This window comes from Schistocerca gregaria, chromosome 4, assembly GCF_023897955.1.
Source record: "Schistocerca gregaria isolate iqSchGreg1 chromosome 4, iqSchGreg1.2, whole genome shotgun sequence".
Lineage (NCBI taxonomy): Eukaryota > Metazoa > Arthropoda > Insecta > Orthoptera > Acrididae > Schistocerca > Schistocerca gregaria.
The window spans coordinates 522,319,769-522,345,494 of record NC_064923.1 but is presented as its reverse complement, the minus strand read 5'-3'; the positions used below and the strand labels follow the sequence as shown (position 1 = coordinate 522,345,494).

At 39.7% G+C, this 25,726-nt stretch overlaps 1 protein-coding gene across 1 annotated transcript in view; it reads right to left on the bottom strand.

Moving 5' to 3' along the window:
• LOC126268030 (integrin alpha-4-like) overlaps window positions 1-25,726 on the bottom strand; it is a 568,589-nt gene that overhangs the window by 17,862 nt on the left and 525,001 nt on the right. Inside the window, exon 23 of the mRNA XM_049973452.1 lies at window positions 21,456-21,512. Within this exon, the coding sequence (XP_049829409.1) occupies window positions 21,456-21,512 (57 nt within the window). The remainder of the gene's footprint in view (window positions 1-21,455; window positions 21,513-25,726) is intronic.

Here is a 25,726-nt window from a genome sequence, read left to right as displayed (position 1 = left end):
TTCTAAGAATTAGTCGAAGTCAAATTGAAGGAAGCTGTAAATCTAAGTGAAAGTCAGAAAAATCAGTTAAGAGAAGTGTTATGGGAATTTCAGGATACATTTAGTGAGAGACCAGGGAAGGTAAAAGACTATCAGTGCAGACTTCAACTCAGAGATCATCATCCTTTCTTCTTAAAACCATATGACATTCCATTCTCCAGGAAAAAAGATGTAGAAAGGGAAATCCAAAAAATGGAAACTTGGGGGATTATAGAAAGAAGTAGAAGTGCTTTCAACAACCCACTAGTAGTTGTGTCTAAGAGAAATGGTGGGGTTAGACTTGTGCTTGACTCTAGGCACCTTAATAAGTTCTTGATTAGAGAAAATGACCATCCTGACAATATGGATGAACTTCTGCACAAATTTGATAATGTAAAATTTATGAGTAGCCTAGACTTGACATCTGGTTTTCACCAAATACCACTTGAACTTGATTCTAGGAAGTATACTGCCTTTTTGTATGGTGGCAAAAGTTACCAATATTTTGTTGTCCCTTTTGGATTGAATGTACCTGTGGCTGAATTTATCAGAGCACTGGATTTTGTATTAGGTGATGAATTGTCTTCAAAAGTAATAGTATATGTAGATGACATTCTTGTAACTGGAAAAACCTGGGAAGATCATCTAAACCTTCTGAGTCAAGTCTGTTCAAAATTGAGGGAAAGGGGAATGACTGTAAAATTGGAAAAAAATGTTGTTTTGGAGTTAATGAACTGAAATTTTTGGGGCATAATATTTCAGAAAAGGGAATCCTACCTGATAAGGATAAACTTGAGGCCATTGTAAACTTTCCTAGTCCCAAGAACAACAAACCAACTCAAGTCCTTTTTTGGTCTCACTGGATTCTATAGAAAATTTCTTAGTACCCAAGCTTTAAATTCAAACTGCTCATGTAACTTACTAAAAAAGAATACTGTTTGGGATTGGAGACAAGAATGTCAGAATGTCAGGATGCATTCATGGAAATAAAACAACTGTCCCAAAGTCAGATGTTGTATAGACTTGTTATGTCGTTACCATTCTGTGTAATGACAGATAGTTGTGAGACAGGTTTAGGGGCACACTTGTTTCAAAACATAGAAGTAGAAGGAAAATTAGAACACCATTCTATTGCTTTTGCTAGCCGGGTTTTACAAAAGTATGAAAAATTATATACAGTCACAGAGAAGGAACTACTTGCCATCCACTGGGCATTTCATAAGTTTAAAAGTTATCTGTTAGGGCACAAGGTAATTGTTTTCTCTGACCATAAAGCTCTATCTTACATTCAGGAGTGCAGACTCTATCATGACCGTATAACAAGGTGGGTTTTATTCCTTCAACAGTTTGACTATGAGATCAAATTTATTCAGGGTAAACATAATGTAATTGCAGATGCCCTTTCCAGACTACCAGTAGGTGCAGATGTTGAAAATACTTATGGAAAAGAGGAGAAAGAGTTCAAACTTATGTACTTAAAGGGTGTAAAATGAAGCTGAAATACTGAGAATCTGTAATGATATTCGTAGAAAGCAAAAACATGATGAAAATTAGAAGTTGGTTAAAAGTAATATAGGGAAAAAGGGAGGAAAAAAGGTAGATCAGTATTATAAAGTACAAAAAGGGATTTTCTTTAGGAGACCTAGACCTGACTTAGACAGTTGGAAACTATGCTGGCCTGAGCAATGTATTGACACGTTAATCAGTTACATACATGAAAGCTTTGGACACTGCGGAGCAACACAATGTATACAGAATATACAGGAAAATGTATACTTCTATAATATCAGTAGGAGAGTGAAGAAAAAAACTTTAAACCTGTGATCGTTGTCAGAGGGTAAAACTGAGTAATCAGACTTCTAAAGGATTGATGCAAAACATTTTACCAAATAAAAACCTTGAATTGACAGCTATTGATCTATATGGATCACTACCAAGATCAAGGGGAGGGTACAGTTACATCTTCGTTATAGTTGATGTTTTCTCTAAATTTATAAAATTGTATACATTAAAGAGAGCAACCAGTAAACAAATTATCATCAAGCTGAAGAATCATTATTTCACAAATGTTGGTATATCCCTGGCCATCATGTCTGATAATGGGTCACAGTTTACATCTAAATTATGGAAAAATTTTATTGAAGATACAGGAATGAAACATATTTTGATTTCAGTTTGTCACCCATCAAGTAACCCAGCAGAAAGGTACATGATGGAAATTGGAAGGCTCTGCAGAACATACTGTAGTAAAAATCATGTTAATTGGATTTAAAATGTTACTGACTTCGAGGATATAATGAACAGCCTACAGCATTCATCCACTGGTTTTTCACCTTATGAAGTAATGTTTAATAGACGACCTGCAAATTTGATTTCTGAGAATTTCGATTTCCCACCTTGTCAAACTATGACACCCCAGGAAAGAGAGACAGCTGTTAGGAACACTATGAAAAGGCAAGGAGAGGTAAGAAAATGGAGACATGATGCAAGAAGTAAAGGAGTACAGTTCAGGATGGGAGATCTGGTTTTAGTAAAACACAGGAAAAATCTAAATTGATGAGTTCTGAAATAAAGAAATTTTTTGACATCTATATAGGCCCCTTTGAAATCAAGTAAAATCCACACCCTAATGCCTATAGGCTAATCTACCCAAAATCTAAGAAGTTATTTGGACTGCACAATATTACAGAGTTAAAACTCTACAAACATGACCCATAAAATAGTCATTAATAAGTAAAATGCTGCTCGGAAAGAACTAGTTGACTGGCCCAACTATATCACTTTATTGCTTCATCATTCAAGGAAAACTTCATGTCAAAGTGTGGGACTATATCAGCTAAAAGTATGAAGCAGATTTTGTATTAATGTGAATTATGTCTGTACCAATTTCTCTTTGTTCTCTAATATACCCATTCATTAAATTTGGTATGAGATCAGTGTGTCGGACTACGAACCATTCTACAGTGTCATAGTAATGTCTCCTAACAGAAACCAAAGTTAATGATGTGGACACTTTTAACGTAATAAGATATGAATAATGATTGTCAGATGGAACATTATTTAATGGATAAAGCAAACTGGAGGTACTTGTCACATTATGAGAGTGTGCATTGAAAGACCAGGCATATTATAGTATGTTAAAAATATAGTGGGTAGTCATGAAATTTAATTATGCAAATTAAGAATATATTGAGGTTTAGAGCATTACGGAGTTGTGCTACTTTTGAAACCCTTGTGATGGATTGAAGATTATGTGATACTAATTTTGAGGTTTATATTGTGGGAGAATATTTTCTAATAGTTTAGATAATTTAATGCTAAAGTGAATGAAGAGCTGTTAGGAATTTATCCCATACCCTGTTACACAATTTTAAATAATTTCTATTCATGGCAATATGCTATATGAACACAGGAGAGTAAATAGAAATGAAACACTGTTTAATAATGATGTAAAGTTAAGGTATAAGTACTAACAATCTTACACAATTTAAGTGTAGAGTTTGTCATAATTTGATCTATAAAGCTGACATAGATGTACAATGTGAGGATACTGCAACGATAGTCACAATCATATATGGAATGTCTCAGCTACCTCATTATAAAGGACCATTAAATCATAAATATGTAAACGAATCTGACTCTGAAAATACAGTGCTGATCACACATAATTAAATTTGCACTGGTTCCACCATGTGATTATATTCATCACGTATACATGAATTTTCCCTAAGAGACAACCATTTAACATTGTGTATAAGTATTACAATATTTTGAACTATGTCTATTTTATATATGTGGTTAAAAGAACCTGTTTATTTTAGAATAATGATTTCTTTAGATTTAATGGTTGTTTTGGGCACAAGCCATGCCATAAGGTATTTTATTGAAGCACTAATATTAAAAGATTGTGAAAGATGCATCATTGCACAGTACACTTAATACATTCTAAAGAAACCACAGACAATGTTTCCTGCTATCAGAAGAGACTATCAGACTAAGATGCATTAAGTCAGTATTGAAGTAAACTCGAGTTTATACATATACTATATAATTGTGTAGCCATCTTAACACGGCTCTGCAGCTTCCATGACCAATTAAATATAAGGTGCCATATTTTATTGTTAGTTATAAGCTCATTACACTTATTAATCAATACAGCCAATGTAACCTTGAAATTGTATATCATGGAAAGTACACACACATATATATATAACTAAGATCACTTGGGAAACCAATTTTATTACTAACTCTCAGAACTGGAAATTTTATCATGATGTGTGTAAGATATATTTTATTCCATAGTGATACACAATCCCATACATGTCATGCATGGACTTGTATGGGGGGGGGGGGGGGGGGGTTATTATAACAGAACATAAAATCATGTATGTCAGTAATTTCTTTATGTGTAATGTTTTATGTAAATATAGCCTTTGACTGCGAGTTTAACAACTAAGAGACGGTTATCTTTGGTCATTCGGGAAGGGGGTCAATCTTTGAAGGAGGTGGTTGACGGTCTTTGGATTGGGAGCATGGGTTGGAGGAGGTGGTGATACAGATGTGGTGTAAAACAATGTCTTATTTCATATTATTGTAGAAGTGTTAAATGTGAATAAATGAATTAAATAGTGATGTGCAAAACTGATGTAATGTTTGCTTTCTAAAAACCAAAATACCACGTCACCCCACAAACCAGTTAGTCTCGTCCAAACACAAAGAAAACCGCGGGAACATCGCAGTGGGTTCACCTCTAGACTTTACGAAGACAACAACGCAGCCATCGATATGAGTTAGGTACCAAACTGTTTGTACTTGTTAATGACCTCGGACTATAAATTTGAATCTCCTGTAGTGCCTGAAGTCACCATGTGGACAAAGGAGTTGGACAACTTATAGACTGTCAAAATCTTAGGAAGAGGTCCGTTAAAACACTCTCTTCTTTTTGCTACTTCCCCCCCCTCCCTCCCCTTCCCCACCCCACCTTCTCTCCTGCCCTCCATCTAAACTACAGCACTTCACTGTCCTCCATCCCCACCATACTATCCCTTCCCCTCCCCATCCCAGCCTCCTCCTTACCTGCACCCAGTTGCCACTCCCACCATGCACTAGTGCTGTTTGCTCGTAGTGTGGTTTCAATTGTATGACACTGCAGACGTGTGTGCAAGTTGCATTTGTATGAGTGTGTATGTGTATGTGTGTCTATTGCTAACTAAGACCTTAATGGTCAAAAGCTATAATTGTGTGAATCTTTTTGTTGTGCCTATCATGTCTCAGCATCTCTGCTGTATAGTGAGTAGCAACTTTCCTTCTCTAATATTATTGTAATGTAAGTAAATATTCATTGATTTTCTATTGAGTTTGTTTTGTTGAAAACAATCTATGTATGATCTCCTGTTTCAAGTGTAATTTATAACTGCTTCTGTTAATATGGTAACTCCCCCCTGTATTATCTTAGCGTATATTTTATATGTTATGCATTGCAACATTATACTCCTCTTGCACTTTAAATTTCAATTCCATTCTTATATATATTATATTCCATTTCTCTGCCACATGTCCATATTTCCAACAATAGTTTAAATTAATTAAAAAGGTATCTTCCACTTTTATGCATATTAAACAGTTTGAATCTAATGCATAATTCACAGTGGCTTTCTACATCTTGGTGTTGGTAAAGCTGCTTGAAATACTCCATTGTTATTGAATCTACAGTACCTGTTAATAACAGTGGCAACAAATTCATGTCTGGTTTGAAAAATACACAAGTGGGTGCTCCACACTACTATTTTTGTGATACAATGATGATCTACTCCACCACGTTCAGTCAGATACGATACTTTATTCAAAATACTCAAGAGTGAGAGTTTTCTGTAAAACTGATAAAGACTTAATCCGCTGTCTTGAGCAAACACTTCTGGAAGTAGAGGCGCAGCTCAAAAATAATAATTTGAAATTAAATTTAGCAAAAACAGAAATTGCACATTTCATCACAAAACAATCAGCACAATGTATAAGTGAAATAATCCATACAGATAAAAAGTTGTACACTGAAAACTGTATAAAATTTCTGGGTGTATTAGTAAATAAAAATATGCTGTGGATGTGCCTTGTAGTCAGCATACTGAGTTGACTGTACAGTCTTGTGTGTGTCTTGTACATCTTACATAGTATCACTGATATATGAGATCCTTATTTTCATAAAGAGAAACCTACAACTTTTTGATGCAACTACTTCTTCCATCAATATGAGACTAAACAAAAGGAAAGTTACACCTTTCTTCCCACAGAATTGGAAGATCTGGAAAGGTTGTGATTTGCTTCATCTACATCTACATAACTACTCTGCAATTCACATTTAAGTGCTTGGCAGAGGGTTCATCAAACCACAATCATACTATCTCTCTACCATTCCATTCCCTAACAGTGCGCGAGAAAAACAAACACCTAAACCTTTCTGCTCGAGTGCTGATTTCTCGTATTTTATTTTGATGATCATTCCTACGTATGTAGGTTGGGCTCAACAAAATATTTTCGCATTCGGAAGAGAAAGTTGGTGACTGAAATTTCGTAAAAAGATCTCGCAGGGACGAAAAACGTCTTTGCTATAATGACTGCCATTCCAATTCGCGTATCAAATCTGCCACACTCTCTCCCCTATTACGTGATAATACAAAATGAGCTGCCATTTTTTGCACCCTTTCAATGTCCTTTCATCAGGAAAATTCTCATGGAGCAACATCTATTTTGACAGATATTACAGCTCTATAAATCTAGTGTATACCTATTGAAGATAGGAGTTCAGGGTTAGGAAAAACCAAAGGAAGTAGAACAGCAAACTGTAAATGTCAATGTGAAAAGCTGCTGAAGAAAGAAGTAAGTGGGTATTCTGACTGTTGGCAAAGTGGACGTTTTTTCCATTTTGTATAAGGACAACAATCGTCTGTTTCCTATCTACTTTTGTCAATGAGCTTCCAAAATCTAAAGTGAAAAGGTTTAATGGAAATAAGAGAGAGCAGAGAGTGGTATCAAAAGGTTTGACATAAAGAAGAGAGAACACAGAACGGTACCATGTCCTGTTGTTGTTTCTGTTTACAGTTCACATAGAGGAAATGTAGATTTATTAGACAGCAACATTATAATAAGTCACATACAGATTAGACCAAAAAAAAAATGGCATTTATATTCATTTTCCATCTGACTGATATAACTGTAATAAGTCCATGGATTCTCTACAAAAGTCTACACACTGATAAAAGAACAGCAGACATGCCATCAAAAAAGATGAAGTTTAGAATTGAATTGGCTCAAATTCCTTGCCAGACTGGTCTTGAGCAAAAAAGTGAGGTATACCAGCTAGCAAAGATCCCATACAGATCAGCAGATTTAAATACAAGGGATCATCATTATCTCCAGAGGATATAAGATTAGATCCTTTCTATCAGAGGTCAATGTGGACAACAAGACACAATCACCCTAAGTGCAAAGGCTATATCTTTGTCATATATGAGAAGTGAAAAGCAAATTTATATTTAAAAAAGAAAAAATTCCTTTCTTGCATTCCGTAGTATCTGAAGACGTGCCATTCATCTATTTTCAAAGGTACCAATAATTGTATCATAACTATTGTTCATTCGGTGTTTGAAACTATGTTTTATATGTAAAAATTGTTTATTAATGTTATAAATTTCGTACAGTTGTGTATAACTGCAAAGTGTCACATATGAGTGAATATGATAAGTTTCATACAGCTTTGCGTAATGCACAGTGGAAAAAAAAAAAAAAAAAAAAAAAAAAAAAAAAATAGCAGAGTGGAATGGGTGGTACAGACCTTTAGAGGTTCTTTGCTATCAAGCGACAAACAGAGAAAAAGTACAGAAACACCTTTAAATATTTTTTTTAAATATGTGTACTTTTAATCCCTTCACAGTGTATCATAAGATCAGTTGGTAGAGGGGGGGGGGGGGGGAGGAAATAAAAAAAAAAAAAATAAATAAAACTGATACACCAACTTTAGGACCAACATTGCACAGCAGCTGCTAGAGAGTCGACAGCTTTCTTAGTGCTCTGTTTATGGGCAATCATCATCAAGTATCACTCCCAAGAGAAGTCAAAAATATGGGCTCATTTCTACATCTATATCTAAATTTATACTCTGCAAGCCACCCAACGGTGTGTGGAGGAGGGCACTTTACGTGCCACTGTCATTACCTCCCTTTCCTGTTCCAGTTGCGTATGGTTTGCGGTAAGGACGACTGTCTGAAAGTCTCCGTGTGTGCTCTAATCTCTCTAATTTTACATTTGTGATCTCCTCAGGAGGTATAAGCAGGGGGATGCAATATATTCGATACCTCATCCAGAAATGCACCCTCTCGAAACCTGGCGAGCAAGCTACACTGCGGTGCAGAGCGCCTCTCTTGCAGGGTCTGCCACTTGAGTTTGCTAAACATCTCCATAACGCTATCACAGTTACCAAATAACCCTGTGATGAACCACGCCGCTCTTCTTTGGATCTGCTCTATCTCCTCCGTCAATCCGATCTGGTACGGATCCCACACTGATGAGCAATACTCAAGTATAGGTCGAACAAGTGTTTTGTAAGCCACCTCCTTTGTTGATGGACTACATTTTCTAAGGACTCTCCCAATGAATCTCAACCTGGTACCCGCCTTACCAACAATTAATTTTATATGATCATTCCACTTCAAATTGTTCTGCACGCACACTCCCAGATATTTTACAGAAGTAACTGCTATGATTGTTAGTTCCGCTATCATATAATCATACAATAAAGGATCCTTCTTTCTATGTATTCACAATACATTACATTTGTCTATGTTAAGGGTCAGTTGCCACTCCCTGCACCAAGTGCCTATCCGCTGCAGATCTTCCCGCATTTTGCTGCAATTTTCTAATGCTGCAACTACTCTGTATACTACAGCATCATCCGCGAAAAGCCGCATAGAACTTCCAACACTATCTACTAGGTCATTTATATATATTGTGAAAAGCAATGGTTGCTTAACACTCCCCTGTGGCATGACAGAAGTTACTTTAACATCTGTAGATGTCTCTCCATTGATAACAACATGCTGTGTTCTGTTTGCTACAAACTCTTCAATCCAGCCACACAGCTGGTCTGATATTCTGTAGGCTCTTACTTTGTTTAACAGGCAACAGTGCAGAACTGTATCGAATGCCTTCTGGAAGTCAAGGAAAATAGCATCTACCTGGGAGCCTGTATCTAATATTTTCTGGGTCTCATGAACAAATAAAGCTAGTTGGGTCTCACACGTTTGCTGTTTCCGGAATCCATGTTGATTCCTACAGAGTAGATTCTGAGTTTCCAAACATGACATGAAACGTGAGGAAAAAACATGTTCTAAAATTCTATAACAGATCGACGTCAGAGATATAGGTCTATAGTTTTGTGCATCTGCTTGAAGACTGCTACTTGTGCTCTTTTCCAATCATTTTGAACCTTCCTTTCCTCTAGAGACATACGGTACACTGCTGTTAGAAGGGGGCAAGTTCTTTCATGTACTCTGTGTAGAATCGAATTGGTATCCCGTCAGGTCCAGTGGACTTTCCTCTGTTGAGTGATTGCAGTTGCTTTTCTATTCCTTGGACACTTATTTCAATGTCACCCATTTTTTCGTTTGTGTGAGGATTTAGAGAAGGAACTGCAGTGCGGTCTTCCTCTGTGAAACAGCTTTGCAAAAAGGTGTTTAGTATTTCAGCTTTATGTGTGTCATCCTCTGTTTCAATGCCATCATCATCCCGGAGTGTCTGGATATGCTGTTTTGAGCCACTTACTGATTTAACGTAAGACCAGAACTTCCTAGGATTTTCTGTCATGTCGGTACATAGAATTTTACTTTTGAATTCACTGAACGCTTCATCCATAGCCCTCCTTACGCCAACTTTGACATCGTTTCATGAGGCACATACCTCCAACTGACACGAAAAATGCCCCAAAAATGTGTGTTACACACTACTCAAGGGAGAAAAAAGTGGAAGTGTATCACAGCGTAGAAATTGTGGCATTGTTCTACTGTTTTGAGCTCTACTGTTCCCAACTATCACACTAGCATTTCTTCTTTTTCTTCTTCTGCATTCTTGTTTTCTTGTTTTGTCCCATTCAACTGTAGAGTTGGCACTTATTTGTGTGTACATGCAGGGCCATATTTCGGATATGTGACACTCCTATGCAGAAATTTATTTTACGACCCCCCCCCCCCCTCTTTTTCCTAAACTTCAGCACTACTATTTGTTTAATGACTACCATCAATAAAGCTGTGTAATCATTAACTTCAGTTCTAAACTTTGCTAACATATTTAAATAGCATTAGATTCAAAGCACATGTGCAAGTTAAATATTCAAAAATAATGAAGTAACTACTACAGTTCACCAGCCCTTTTACTGAAAAATCACAACATAAAAATCAAATTTTGACATAATATATCATAAAAATACAAATAAAATCATTACAGTTTAATACCCTATGCCAAAATACTTCACTAAAATATGAAATTTAGTGAGTCCCAAATACAATACCATTTAACTGATCTTACCCAGAATATAGCAAACTTAGTGAAATTAATTCCTTCTCACTTTTGTAATTTGCAAATTTATTTATCACATCCTGAAAACTGACAGTCATGCATGATTCTGTGGCTAGGACTCCAAGATACATCAGTTGTTCTTGATTTTCTGTTGTCTGTAGGTAGTTCTTAATCTGTTTTAAAGTAAAAGCTGAACAATTTGTTGCTGTTGTACATCTGTAAATCTTTAGTGCTGTGTACAAATTTAGAGAGACATCACATTCCTTTCTTTTTGTTTTAAACAGCAGATAAATGGAAGAGATGACAACTTCTCACCATGTTCTTTCTTCATAGACAACAGATAGCTTTTAAAATGTACACATTCTTTACCAACATTGTTTTCTCTGTCAGAATTGTAGATGGCTTTAAGTTTCTCTGCAGTTTCAGATATTTGAATAACTTCTAGATCAGTGACATTTGAGAGAAAACCTTACTTTATACTCTCTGTAGACATAACTCTCATTTGTTACTCACCTCGAAGAGGTTGTATAACATTAGAATATGGGGTGTGATGTGCACCATCTCCAAGATGGTGCACCCCAGGCAATGGGCTGCGATAGCAAGATGGCAGAAAGTCTACACAAATGGCGGCAGAACTAGATCATTGATCTCTCATGGCCATACACAGTGGCAAAACAAGAAAAAGAAAAAATGCTGTCACCAAGACTGGCTCTTCTGAGAGCCAACAGACTAAAGATATTGGACCATTATCCATGTTCTGCAAATTAATGTAGAAGGCCTGACAAGGAATAAATGTGACTACATAAGCAAACTGGCCAACAAGCATAAAGTCAACATCATAGCACTTGAAGAAACTCATCAAGTGCAGGAGCGCATAACAGCCTACACCATTCCAGGCTACAGGATGGTTGCAGCACTGCCATCGCACATTCATGGATCCACTCTGTATCTTGGTTATAACATTGCTGGGTACAAAAAAAGTGATAAGCCCAGAAATTAATGACATAGAAATAATTGCTATTGAACTTAATGGAATGACCATAGCAGCCGTTTATAAGCCCCCACAAAGTAAAAGGCCAACACCAGCTTTACAAGTACCACCCAACTACTACATGTATGTGGGGGATTTTAATAGCCATCATACTCTCTGGGGGTATGGCAATGTTGATGAAAACAGAGAAACTCTGTCTGAGTGGATTGAAGCACAAGACATGTACGTGATATATGATGCCCAGGACCCTGAGACATTCCAATCGGCCAGATGGCAAACAGATACCAATCTTAATCTCTGCATTGTGTCCACTGATCAGAATAGAGTCCCACTATACCATACAAAAAGAGTCCTGGAACACTTTCAAAGAGCCAACATCGCCCCACCATACTTAACATAGGCCTCCAAATCCCAGTAGTAAAATCTATCAATAAACTGTGATGGAACTTTAACAAAGCTAACTGGGCAAAATATGCTCAAGAAGTTGATCAAAATTTGCACTGGATTACTCAAAAGCAAGAAAACTATAAACGACTCACTGGAGTCATCATAGCTGAAGCCAAACAGAATATACCACATGGACAAGTATTAGAGAGACTAAACACACACAGAAAACACAAGTGGCAGGAACTCACGTCCCAGCTGAATTTTGCACATTCCAGCAGAAAAGCCTGGTCATTACTGAGGAAACTTGATAACTCCCCTTTTCAGCATGCCACCAAGAACCTAAAATAAAATGGCATTGCGCATTAAGGTGTGTGCTGGGAAAACCCCTCTTGATCCAACAACTGAAGCAGAAACTAAAGAAGAACTACAAGAACTTGATAAAACTCTGGATTATGATACATTGCTTAGATCACCAGTTAGTGAAAAGGAAATCAAGGGTGCAATAAAGACGGTAAAAATATGCAAAGTGGTGAGATTGGGTGGTATATTCCTAGAATTTATAAAACACCTTGGACCTAATGGAAAAGCATTGCTAAGAAACTTTTACACCAACATTTTAAACACTGGAATAGTTCCACCACAATTTAAAATAACCCACACACACTAGCAATCCTTAAACCTGGAAAGCTACCAGAAGATTCAACTAGCTACCGCCCCATGACCCTCTTGAATGTATGCTGTAAGTTGTTGGAATGCCTAATACTTAATAGAATTCAGGACATCGTGGATGGAATAACCCCTCCATATCAGACAGGTTTCAGAAACAAGCGCAGCTGTTGTGAACGAGTTTTAGCCCTAACATCATGTATAGAAAGCAGATCCCAGAACAGGATGAAGTCAAGTGCAGTTTTTGTTGATCTGTCATTGGCATACAACACTGTGTGGCTCCAGGGTCTTATGCTTAAGCTCAAGAGACACATACCTACTTTAAAAATGGCAAGCTTAATGAAAAACATGTTGATGAACAGGTCTTTTAAATTGAGCAGCGGCCACAACACCAGCAGATCGTATAAAATAAAAAATGGCCTTCCTCAAGGATCTGTGTTGACTCCAACCCTTTATAATTTGTATATTAGCGATACTTTCCAAATACAGTCAGCAGAACATTTTTCTGTGCTGATGATTTGGCACTAGTTGTCCAAAGTAAAACACTTGAGGAAGGAGCGAACGTACTCACAGAAGATCTGGAGTACTTGAATTCCTGTTATAAAAAATGGCGACTCTGCCCTAATCCAACCAAGACTGAGGTGTGTGCTTTCCACTTGAACAATAAAATGGCCCACCAGGAACTGAATGTGAACTTCTGTGAACAAAGAGTCAAACACAACTTCAACCCCAAATACCTTGGCATAACACTAGACTGCTCCCTGACATAAAAACATCTAGAAAACGTAAGCCAAAAGCTAAAGAGTCACAACAACATCCTGAGAAAATTGGCTTGCTCGACTTGGGGAGCGCAAGCATCCACCTTACATACTGCTGCAATAGCCCTGGTGTATCCTGTTGCCGAATATTGCTCTGCTGTCTGGCATTCGAGCACTCATACTAAGAAAATCGACATCCAGTTGAACGAGTGTATGAGGTTAATAACATGTACTATTAAATCCACCCCAGTTCCTTGGCTGCATACTCTAGGCAATATCCCACCTCCACAATTGAGAAGGCAAGAAGCAGCAGCAAGAGAGTGGTCAAAAATTCATGACTCAGATTACCCACAGAATCTACCAATCCATGATGTTTTGAACGAAATACCATCAACCCGCTTGAAGTCACAGAAGCCTATATGGGTTAATACACAAAAACATCAACCTGACATCAAGGAGCAATGCTGGCACTTTTGGAATGATTCTGGAATTAATAAACAAGGTATCCAAGATCCTACTCTGGAATTACTGGGCTTTGACCTGAAGTGATGTACCTGGACTAAATTAAACCATATCAGAATGGGCCATGCAAGATGCAATGCATGTAAGTACAAGTGGGGTCTATGCGACTCACCAGCCTGAGACGGAGCACCAGAACAGAACATCTGCCATATTATTGAGGAATGCCCCTTAAGAAGAACGTTGGACCTGTATCTGAGGTTATATATGTGAAACCCTCTGCTTTGGATTGGCTGTGCAATCTAGATATTGAGCTTCAAATATATGTATGAGTTTCTAGTCAGACTTGCCAAGCTTTTAACGTGTAGTTATTTTGTCTTGAGTGTTTGTACTTTATCCTTTTGTGCTATTGCTTGTTTTTTAGACATGTACTATTCACACATTGTTTTGTTTTATACATTTTGTTTACATATTGTCGCTGTATTGCCATAGGCAAAATAAAATAAATAAATAAATCTTAGAATATGATATTTTCATTTTTCTCCTGATTTCAATGCTGTCTGGTTCTGTTTCTTCTTCCGGCCATTTGTGGTATTCTTCTGAGTCAGATGATGAAACAAAGAATTTCTTGCTTTTAATTTGATGTTTCCTTTTTTATTCTCAACAGCTGGAGGAGGTTGAACTGATTCCAAATTCCTGATCTCCACACGTTTCTTTTTCAGCTTAACCCTTGTGAATTGGAAAAGATGTCTGAAGTGTCTACATCCTCAGCTTACAGTTTTTTCATTGCTTTGTAAAATTGTTGCAGAATACAACCTTAAACTGATGTCAAATGTACAAAATGCACATAACAACAATTCTTGGCTAGGAGAATGTACAAGATATTCATGGTTGACAATTTTCCCAGTCACCAAAATCCTCTAAAACAATTTTTTGCTGCAAAAGTACTGACATACATCGGCACATTGCCATAAGGACATAGAAAATTCAACATTTTTATTCCAATTAGTACCAATTTACAACCAAAATATGTGTCCAATCATGGTATTTTCTGTAGAAGTTTATTATCCCTTTGTCTTTTTCCTTCAGCTATCTTTCAAAATGTAGCACTACTTAATGTAGATTATCCATCCATTCCACTATCATCAACCAAATAAAAAAATCTGCAATATAGAGTGTTGGAAAATGAACATGTAGTTCACTTCCAAATTATCTGGCCTAATGTGCCAGAAGGCCAAGCTGGACACACACACAAAAAAAAAAGGAAAAAAAAGAAAAAAAGAAACTGATGAGCTAAAGTTTTATAATTCTATAATTTTCCATCCAGTCCCCAGCAGTACCATTAAAAACACCATTTCTTATATCAAATCCAAATTTTATTAAAGTTTCCTGGAATCCATAGTCACTACAAGATTTTTTATTTCATTTATCACCTACTTTGAAATTTTTATTTAAATACAAGGGACCACACGAAACAACAGTGCATACACTTTGGTCATTAGATATGTAGCTGAAGAAATCAACACAGGATTGCCAAGAGAGTTGTTCTGGATATGTTTTCATTGTTATTTGTGAGCATTTCTCGGTATCACTTTTTAAAGAGGGGTTCTGGTAATTTATTCAGTGTTACATTTGTGACTCCAAATGAGTTAAAAGCACAAGATGTATAAAACATTTTCTAAGGCCACTCAGCATTGTAGCTAGCAGCCAGATTGTTAAAGTTTTGGAAAAGTGCAGAACATAAAACAAATTAATCCTCATTTTACTATGAAACAGTATTATTATGACATTCATTAAAAAGGATAGATAGTCTAGTGGCCAGATAGTCATGAGTCTGATAGTCAAGAGTTCACTGTACTTTGTTTATATTAAATACAACAGAACCAACTTCACTATGATAAGTAAGTATGAGACTTACACTTATTTTCGGAAAAAACAACACCTTCAACAAGTACCGATAGGACATTCATATTCACAGGACACGTACATTAGTATGTCCAGCAGATATGAATTCCATTTGAACCACATCAGACTGTGGGTTCAAGGTCAACAATGATATAATGGTGCAACAACATCTACTTGTAAAATCTGCCTGTGGCTCTTGTTGTCACCGTAAACTGAAGATAATGGATCAGTGTGACTTGAGCCGGCACGCAGGATGCCTCACAAATGTATGCACGAACCATATTGTCAAATCAGTGAATTTGAAAGAGGGTGCATTGTTAACAGTGGAAGACATCATACACTATCAAGGTTGACAGTTCATCACTATTTATTATGGCATGGGTTATGTGTGCATTGTCCACTTCTCTACCTACCTTGGTGAATGTGCAGAAACATGCTAGATGGCAATGGTGTATGGAATGAAATCATGAATGGGGACAGGAATAGTCATAGATAGTGTTTTTGGATGAATCCAGGTTCTGTTTGTTTGAAAATGGTGGCTGCATTTTTGTTCACCACAAGTAGCAAGAATGGCATCACTATGACTGCATTTTCATGAGACATACAGTGCCAACTTAAGGTCATATTGTTTGATGCTATTGGGTACAACCACAAATCACATTTGGTGCATATCCAGGGCACTGTGACAAGTGTGACCTACGTGAATGGTATCCTGTGACCTGTAGCCACACCCTCGAAGCACAACATCCCAGAAGCCATGTTTCAGCAAGACAATGCACGGTCACATGTTACTGCAAGAAAAGGTGCCTTCTTGTTGTGAAAGGATGTCAGCCTTTTACTCTGGCCTGTCAGATCACCCAGACTTGTCACCAGTCGATAATGTGTGGGATATTGTGAAATGATGGGTGCAGGGCTGTGACTCAGTGCCAAGCACCACAGATGAACTTTGGAACCAGGTGAGTGCAGCATGTCTGGCTATACCACAGGACACCATTTGCACCAAATAAGTGTCAGTGTCATCATGCGTGAAACAAGTTTTCAGGTCACATGGCAGACCCTGTGCTTGCTAGGTGACAGGACATATTCTGGACTGAGGTGATTGCTAATCATTTCTGCACAACATACTGAAGCATATATTCTGGGTGTTTGAACATCCTATCTCTAGTTGTTCAAGATGTGCTGTTTTATCTGAAGATGAGTATGCATATCTTAATTTTCAGTTGAGACACATGTTAAATGTTGCGTTGTGTATGAATGCAACATAGCAATGAACAGATGAAGAATTAAACAACATGCTAGTTACAATATCTTGTAAGGAAACTGATTACATGGAGAGTAAGGCTGTGTGAAACAGAGAGCAGGCCACCCATGCTCTCAGAGTGCTCTGTTGCCTGCTGCAGTTCATTATGGTCAAACAGCATGGGCATGCAGTGGCAGTCATTGTGAGTGAGTCAATTGCTTGTCCAGTCTGAAGTAGTGCTGGAGGTAACTAACACCATGAATCCTCCTACAGAGCTGTCCATAAATTCATGAGTATGAGGGTATGGACATTGCTTCAAAGAAACAAAGCAAGTGAAAATCTAAAATTAACACTAAATGACAAGACAACATTGAATTTCACCGTCTTTTAAGGACACTGTACTCTTGTGAAGATCATTTCTTCAGTTATTTTTGAATGTCTCACAAACAGTTGGAAACATTACATGAGCACGTTTAACCAAAAATCTAAAAAATGAAATGAACAAGATAAAGCCCATAGGTTCAGAAGAAAGTCTTGTGAATTTGTTTGAGGTGAGTACATTATTTATGATGCCAATTGATTCTTCTGTCACTGCTTGATAGAACATTATTTGCAGTAAACATTATTCATGTCAGAAATCATTACTTTATTTTATTATTTACTATAACTATATATTTTCAGAAGTAGTAATAATCCTAAAACATAACTCTACATAAATAAAATATAATCTGAAAAATATTATCAGCGACATGTGCAAACAAGAGTGAGCTACGGGCCAGTCGTCAATCGCCTACACTGAAACAAACTTATGGCTTCTGACACATTTCTCTGGTGCTAAAAAGAACATTTGAAGTTTCATACTTCCAAATTTGCAAAGGCGACTTCATTACATAAAATACACTGAAGTGCCAGACAAACTGGTACACCTGCCCAATATCATGTAGGTCCCCCAAGAGCACACATAAGTGCTGCAACATGACGTGGCATGGACTCGACTAATGTCTGAAGAAGTGCTGGAGGGAACTGACACCATGAATCCTGCAGAGCTGTCCATAAATCGTATGAGTATGAGAGGATGGAGATCTCTTCTGAATAGCACATTGCAAGGCATCCCAGATATGCTTAGTAATGTTCATGTCTGGGGAGTTTGGTGGCCAGCAGAAGTGTTAAAACACAGAAGAATGTTCCTCGAGCCACTATGTTGCAATTCTGGACATTTGGGTTATCACATCGTCCTGCTGGGATATCCCAAGTCCATTGGAAGGCACAATGGACATGAATAGATGCAGGTGATCACATAGGATGATTATATACATGTCACCTGTCTTTCCAGAATGAGATTCTCACTCTGCAGCGGAGTGTGTGCTGATATGAAACTTCCTGGCAGATTAAAACTGTGTGCTGGACCGAGACTCGAACTCGGGACCATTGCCTTTCGGGGGCAAGTGCTCTACCAACTGCGCTATCTGAGCACGACTCACGCCCTGTCCTCACAGCTTCACTTCTACCAGTACCTCGTCTCCTACCTTCCAAACTTTACAGAAGCTCAGTCCGTCACATATTTTTAATCTGCCAGGAAGTTTCATATCAATGCACACTCCACTGCAGAGTGAAAATCTCATTCTGGAAACATCCCCCAGACTGTGGCTAAGCCATGTCTCCGCAGTATCCTTTCTTTCAGGAGTGCTAGTTCTACAAGGTTCGCAGGAGAGCTTCTGTAAAGTTTGGAAGGTAGGAGACAAGGTACTGGCAGAAGTGAAGCTGTGAGGATGGGGTGTGAGTCGTGCTTTGGTAGCTCAGATGGTAGAGCATTTGCCCGTGAAAGGCAAATGTCCCAAGTTCGAGTCTCAGTCAGGCACACAGTCTTAATCAGCCAGGAAGTTTCATATCAGTGCACACTCTGCTGCAGAGTGAAATTCGCATTCTAGAAACTTCTTCCTCTTGATCCCCATCCCCAGGAAGTGGTTCCTCTGACTCTTCAACATTTTATGTATGGCGTGGTGACAGTGTGTCAGGAAGAAACTCCAAATGAAATGCCCACGGCCAATTACGGTACTTCTTGGTTGGACCTGTGCCTCCGTTGATTAATTTTAGGTGGTATTGTAGATTCTTCCATTTTGCTGGAACAGCCTCACCTGTCTGCACACCACATACAAATTATTTTATTTCATATAATTTATTTATTACTAATGAGCAGTGCATTTTGTTCCAGATGTTTGGCCTCCGGTGATGTATACTACACCATCGCTTTTAAACTCCACAAGGGAATCAGCTTACATTTAGTCAAATATGTGTGTCAAGAACTATACTATGTCTTACAGCCACAGTATATACCTCAGCCAGCAGAGGAAATCTGTAAGCAAATTGGAATAGGTCTGATGGGATGGAGGCCATTTCCTAACTGCACTGGGAGGGGGATGGGGGGGGGGGGGGGGGGGCATAGGTGGGAAGCATGTTAAAAAGGAGTGTGCTAAAAGCAATGGCTGAAAATATTTTTGTTACAAAACTAGTTTTCAATTGACCTGCTTGCAGTTATTGATCACTGTTACAACTCTAAGGTCATCATTGTGGGCAGCTATGGCAGGCACAGCGACAGCACAAGGTTTGAAAACTCTGCATTTTACCATGAATTTGTGGGAGGAAATTGTTTGATGTACAATAGTGTCAATTTTGTTTCTTGTTGCTACCTTTTACAGTGTCATATATAATACAAAAATACATTCACATGCATCAACTCAGTCAGTCTTTCTGTTTCTACCATCACTTTGTGCACACTTGCCCATCATGGACTTCAGAAACTGGCAGATGCACGCCACAGGCAAGTGTGGTCCAGTACAGGCCCCTGCCTCCTGTTTGACCAGCTTAGCATAGCCATGGCTTAGCATAGCATGCAACACAGGGACTGTGGTGGGTGCCCACACGGGTTGCATGCTTCCTGTTTGACAATGCACTCATGTATGGATGACATTATAGAGGCAGAATAGTAGTAAAATACAAGTTTAATACCAGGTAGAAATGTTTTTAATACTTTGTCAATAAATTATTAGATGCCTGAATGTTGACGCAATGAACATTAAAATTGCGCTGAAAAAATTGTTTTTGGATGGCAACATTTTGCCGCCCCCAAAATTTTGCTGCCCTATGCACATGTTGCACCTGCCTAAATATGGCCCTTTGTATATGTGTTCAAGCAATGTTAGTGACAGTGGTGCTCTGGATGCCTTTACTGATGTCACGCCTTCCCCATGGAACAGAATTCATGTAACCCATCTGTCCGCATCTACAGTAAAGTACATATTCCAGTGTGAGGTCGTTTTTGAAATGTTTGTGCATTGTGTATCTTAGATGAGATGTGGGAACCAGTACAGTATTTACCTATCTGTTATGTGTAAAACAACCTAAAACCACATCCAGATTGGTCAGCATGCCAGCCCTTATCATTAGTCTTCTAGGTCAGTTTAATTCAAGGCTAGTGTGTCTTTCTAAATCTTGGATGTTGTGCATAAATGGGCTCAGTTATCCAATTGGTTCAACAGTCATACTAGTAGGTATGTAATAAATCATATTTCACAGCAAACACAATCTCACTGGGTAAACAAATTTCTGTGACAGTCTCGACAGTTATTATTTACCTTAAAATGAGGCTACATGTAATGTTACAAAGGAGGGAGAAAACAACATGAAACTTCATTAAATGTGACAGTGTTCAAAAATGGTTCAAGTGGCTCTGAACACTATGTGACTTAACTTCGAGGTCATCAGTCCCCTAGAACTTAGAACTACTTAAACCTAACTAACCTAAGGACATCACACACATCTATGCTCGAGGCAGGATTCGAACCTCCGACTGTAGCGGTCGTGCGGTTACAGACTGTAGTGCCTAGAACTGCTCAGCCACTCCAGCCAGCTGTGACAGTGTAATCTCTAGGAACTAGTACCTTCTCAAACTTGATATCACAACACAACTTATCAGGCAAATACAGGTTTAAGAATTCTAAAGCCTTTGTCATGGCTGCACTACAGTTTATTAAGCTATCAATAATAAGATCATCTTGGTTTGATCCTATGCTGGAATGAGCAACTTTGGTGTGGTTTTTAGATCATCACATTATCCTAGGTAAATACTGGATATGGGTTACTTGTTACACAAGAAACACAAATGTCACTTTGAATATTTGTTTCTTAAGCTTTATAGATGTGAAGGATAATAATAAAAAACATGAAAATAATTCACTACATCTATTAAAATGAACAGGAGTGAATTTTTGTAAAGTTTTATAAATAAATGTGCTCTAAAATATTGTGCCTCTCCCTTGGTTTCACTTCTGTAGATGCTCATAATGGTGTTACACACTGTTCGTATTCTAATGAAAACTGATATCATAATAATGTTTTAAAGATAATTAGATCTGCTTTTTCAAAGCCTAAATATTTTACTATACATATAAGAAATGTTTTGTAAACTTACAGTTGCTGCCACTAACTGTTCAAGTGCTTCCTTCTTCTCCCTTCTAAAAAACCCTGCCTATAAAAATAGAAATATATTGGTTATTTGTGTTTCATAAAATTTAACACAAAAAAAGTTTTTAGATGCGACCCAGTATGAATATTAACAGGCTTCCTATATTATATTTAGTTGCTCTGAAGTTAATTATTACTGAATATGGTATAATTAATAATTACAGTTAACATTTAATATTTATGTATTACATAATGATTTTTACAGTACATAAGACTGTTTAAAGAAAAATTTAAAAATGCTTCAAAGCTATGTTAAACTGTTGATTACTCCTCATATGAGTTACATTGAGGTAACAACTGACAAACAATGAATGCCATTTGATGACTTAATAATAGAAGAAGAGAAGAAGAAGTGGAGAGGTTTTGAGTGCACGACAGCAAGGTCTTCAGCACCCCTTCAGTAACATAGTGAGACGGGTGTCAAGAAAAATCCCAGAACAGAAATATAAAACAAAACAGGGCCAAATCCAGTTCCCATACTGTGAAGGGGCAGTTGTAGGGTTCAGAATTTGGAGACCGGAAGTCCAAGTGATCCCTCTCGATGGCAGTGTGATAGCTTCAGAAATCTGGATTACAGTTGATACTGGAAGTAGATTCCGCAAAATGCATGGCCAGTGTCTGGGCAATGTCTCTCGGCGCCGTGAGGAGACATCCCTGATGCAGCAATGCCGTGACAGGTAGTAGGCTGCGTTTTCCGGAAATCCTCCTGATGACTTTCCATACTTTCATAGAACTAGTGGAGCAGGAGATGGAGTTCAAGAATGATTGTCATGAACGTCGTTTGCTCTCTTTAATCACTCGCTGTGCCTTGGCACTTGCCACTCGAAAGGCTGCAAGATTGTTAGCTGAGGGACGGCACTTGAAGCGGCGCACAGGTGCACGGCAGGCTCGGATGGCTGAGTGGCACTCAGTGGTCCACCAAGGGACAGGATGCCTCTTGGGATGACTTGAGGACTGTGAGATTGACAATTCAGCAGCATGGGAGATCACAGCTGTAACATGGTCGACCAATTCGTGGACGCTGGCACGGTGGTCCAAAACAGCTAAATGGCTGAAAAGTGTCCAGTCAGCTCTGCAGAGGTGCCACCTGGGCGGCACTGGTAACGCCACAGCCTCACCAAGGAGGCGAATCCAAAGCCGGAAATGGTCACTAGAATGGAGGTCAACGGCAACCTCCCACAGAGCAGAATCCACGAGTGCTGGAGAGCAAAAGGAAAGGTCAATAGCTGACGATGACCCAGAAGCAGTACAGAAGTGAGTGGGAGCACCAGAGTTGAGGATGCACAGTTCTTCGGACGCCATGAGGCTTTCCAGTCTATTGCATCCTGAGGCGGTAAGTAAATGGAACAGAAGAAGAAGTAGAGGGGTTTTGGAAGCACGACAGCAAGGTCTTCAGCTCCCATTCAGTAACATAGTGAGACGGGTGTCAAGAAAAATCCCAGATCAGGAATATAAAATGAAACAGAAAACATGGGTAACAATCGTTGAAAAACATGTGCTCACCCACACCAAAGTGTGGGATGAAGCAGAGCGTCAGCAGTAAAACTTGGACAACACAGGAAGAAAATGATAGAGGGAGCTAAAACAATGTAGCAGATGGAAGTGGCTGGCTGACCGCAAGGAAAAAGGGGAGGAGTCAGCCACTCTGCAATACACTAAAACCTCCAGCCTAAAAGTTTAGGCCAGAGTCCAGACACATTACAAAACTTTAAAACCCTAGACACACAAGTCTCATCATTAGCTAAAACAGAAGGCACATCCCCATCACTTTGTGCTTCTGCTCATGCATCACGGTATAAAATGCAGTCTGTTAAAATGTGCCGGACAGAGATGTGCACACCACAAGCATCACAAAACGGATGATCCTCCAATCATAATAAAAAGCTATGTGTGAGAGGACAGCGCCCGATCTGAAGATGTGTGAGGGCCACCTCGTCCCGCCTGAGCAACCGGAAGGAGGAACGCCACGACTGAGTGGTTGACTTCATCAACCACAGTTTATTGGCCGTCACCGCCAGCCATTCGTCCTTCCACAACTCCATGCACTTCCTGTGGAGTGCAGCGATGACTGACTGCAAGGGAATAGGATACTGGACCAGGCACCCAGCAGAAGGATACTTCTGTACCCCACCGTTGGAGCAAGTATAGTTGGTCATGTATCAGCTGGACCATCTCCTCAGTTGGGTACAGATTCTGCAATGATCGTAAGGCACTAAGAGAATCGGAGCAGAGAAGAAACCAATCAACCCGAACATGATTCATCTGCTCCAGTGCCTTCAGGATTGCATGGAGTTCCGCTGCGAAAACAGTATATTCAGCAGGGAGCCAAATCCGGGTAACTTGATCAAGGAACACTACAGAACAGCCAAGGAAATTCTCCTGTTTGGAGCCATCAGTGTAAACGACAGTGAAACTGTGATGCACATCTAAAACGTTAAAAAACAGAGATTGGAATGTAAAATCTGGTGTGCGATCTTTCTTAAAATTAGTCAAATCTAAAATAAGTTTGGGTCTCTGGAGGAGCCTAGGTGGAGATCTGCTCCAACCGTGTTGCAAAACACGAAGACCAGCCATAGACATCGCAGTGAGGCAATCCTGTGAGCGAATCCCATAGGGCTGCATCGCACGTTGCCGATTATGAAATAACTGTGCCAGAGGAGGCTGAGCAATGGTATGGTATGCAGGGGTGTATGGTGTGGACAAAGTTTTATACGCCTGGTGCACTGTAAGTAGCTGTCGCCACATATGAAGTGGCGGTTCACCAGCCTCTGCACAGAGGCTCGGTTTGGGGCTAGTTTGGAATGTCCCAGTGGCCATCCGAAGCCCTTCATGGTGCACAACGTCCAACATCTTTAAGTAAGAAGGCCTCGCAGACCCATACACCATGCACCCATAATCGAGCTGAGATCTCACAAACGCCCTGTAAAACTGGAGCAGACGAGTCCTGTCAGCTAACCATGTACTGTGGCTAAGACATTTTAAAATACACTCCTGGAAATGGAAAAAAGAACACATTGACGCCGGTGTGTCAGACCCACCATACTTGCTCCGGACATTGCGAGAGGGCTGTACAAGCAATGATCACACGCACGGCACAGTGGACACACCAGGAACCGCGGTGTTGGCCGTCGAATGGCGCTAGCTGCGGAGCATTTGTGCACCGCCGCCGTCAGTGTCAGCCAGTTTGCCGTGGCATACAGAGCTCCATCGCAGTCTTTAACACTGGTAGCATGCCGCGACTGCGCGGACATGAACCGTATGTGCAGTTGACGGACTTTGAGCGAAGGTGTATAGTGGGCATGCGGGAGGCCGGGTGGACGTACCGTCGAATTGCTCAAAACATTGGGCGTGAGGTCTCCACAGTACATCGACGTTGTCGCCAGTGGTCGGCGGAAGGTGCACGTGCCCGTCGACATGGGACCGGACCGCAGCGACGCACAGATGCACGCCAAGACCGTAGGATCCTACGCAGTGCCGTAGGGGACCGCACCGCCACTTCCCAGCAAATTAGGGACACAGTTGCTCCTGGGGTATCGGCGTGGACCATTCGCAACCGTCTCCATGAAGCTGGGCTACGGTCCCGCACACCGTTAGGCTGTCTTCCGCTCACGCCCTAACATCGTGCAGCCCGCCTCCAGTAGTGTAGCGACAGGCGTGAATGGAGGGACGAATGGAGACGTGTCATCTTCAGCGATGAGAGTCGCTTCTGCCTTGGTGCCAATGATGGTCGTATGCGTGTTTAGCGCCGTGCAGGTGAGCGCCACAATCAGGACTGCATACGACCGAGGCACACAGGGCCAACACCCGGCATCATGGTGTGGGGAGCCATCTCCTACACTGGCCGTACACCTCTGGTGATCGTCGAGGGGACACTGAGTAGTGCACGGTACATCCAAAGCGTCATCGAACCCATCGTTCTACCATTCCTAGACAGGCAAGGGAACTTGCTGTTCCAACAGGACAATGCACGTCCGCATGTATCCCGTGCCACCCAACGTGCTCTAGAAGGTGTAAGTCAGTTACCCTGGCCAGAAAGATCTCCGGATCTGTCCCCCATTGATCATGGTTGGGACTGGATGAAGCGTCGTCTCACGCGGTCTGCACGTCCAGCACGAACGATGGTCCAACTGAGGCGCCAGGTGGAAATGGCATGGCAAGCCGTTCCACAGGACTACATCCAGCATCTCTACGATTGTCTCCATGGGAGAATAGCAGCCT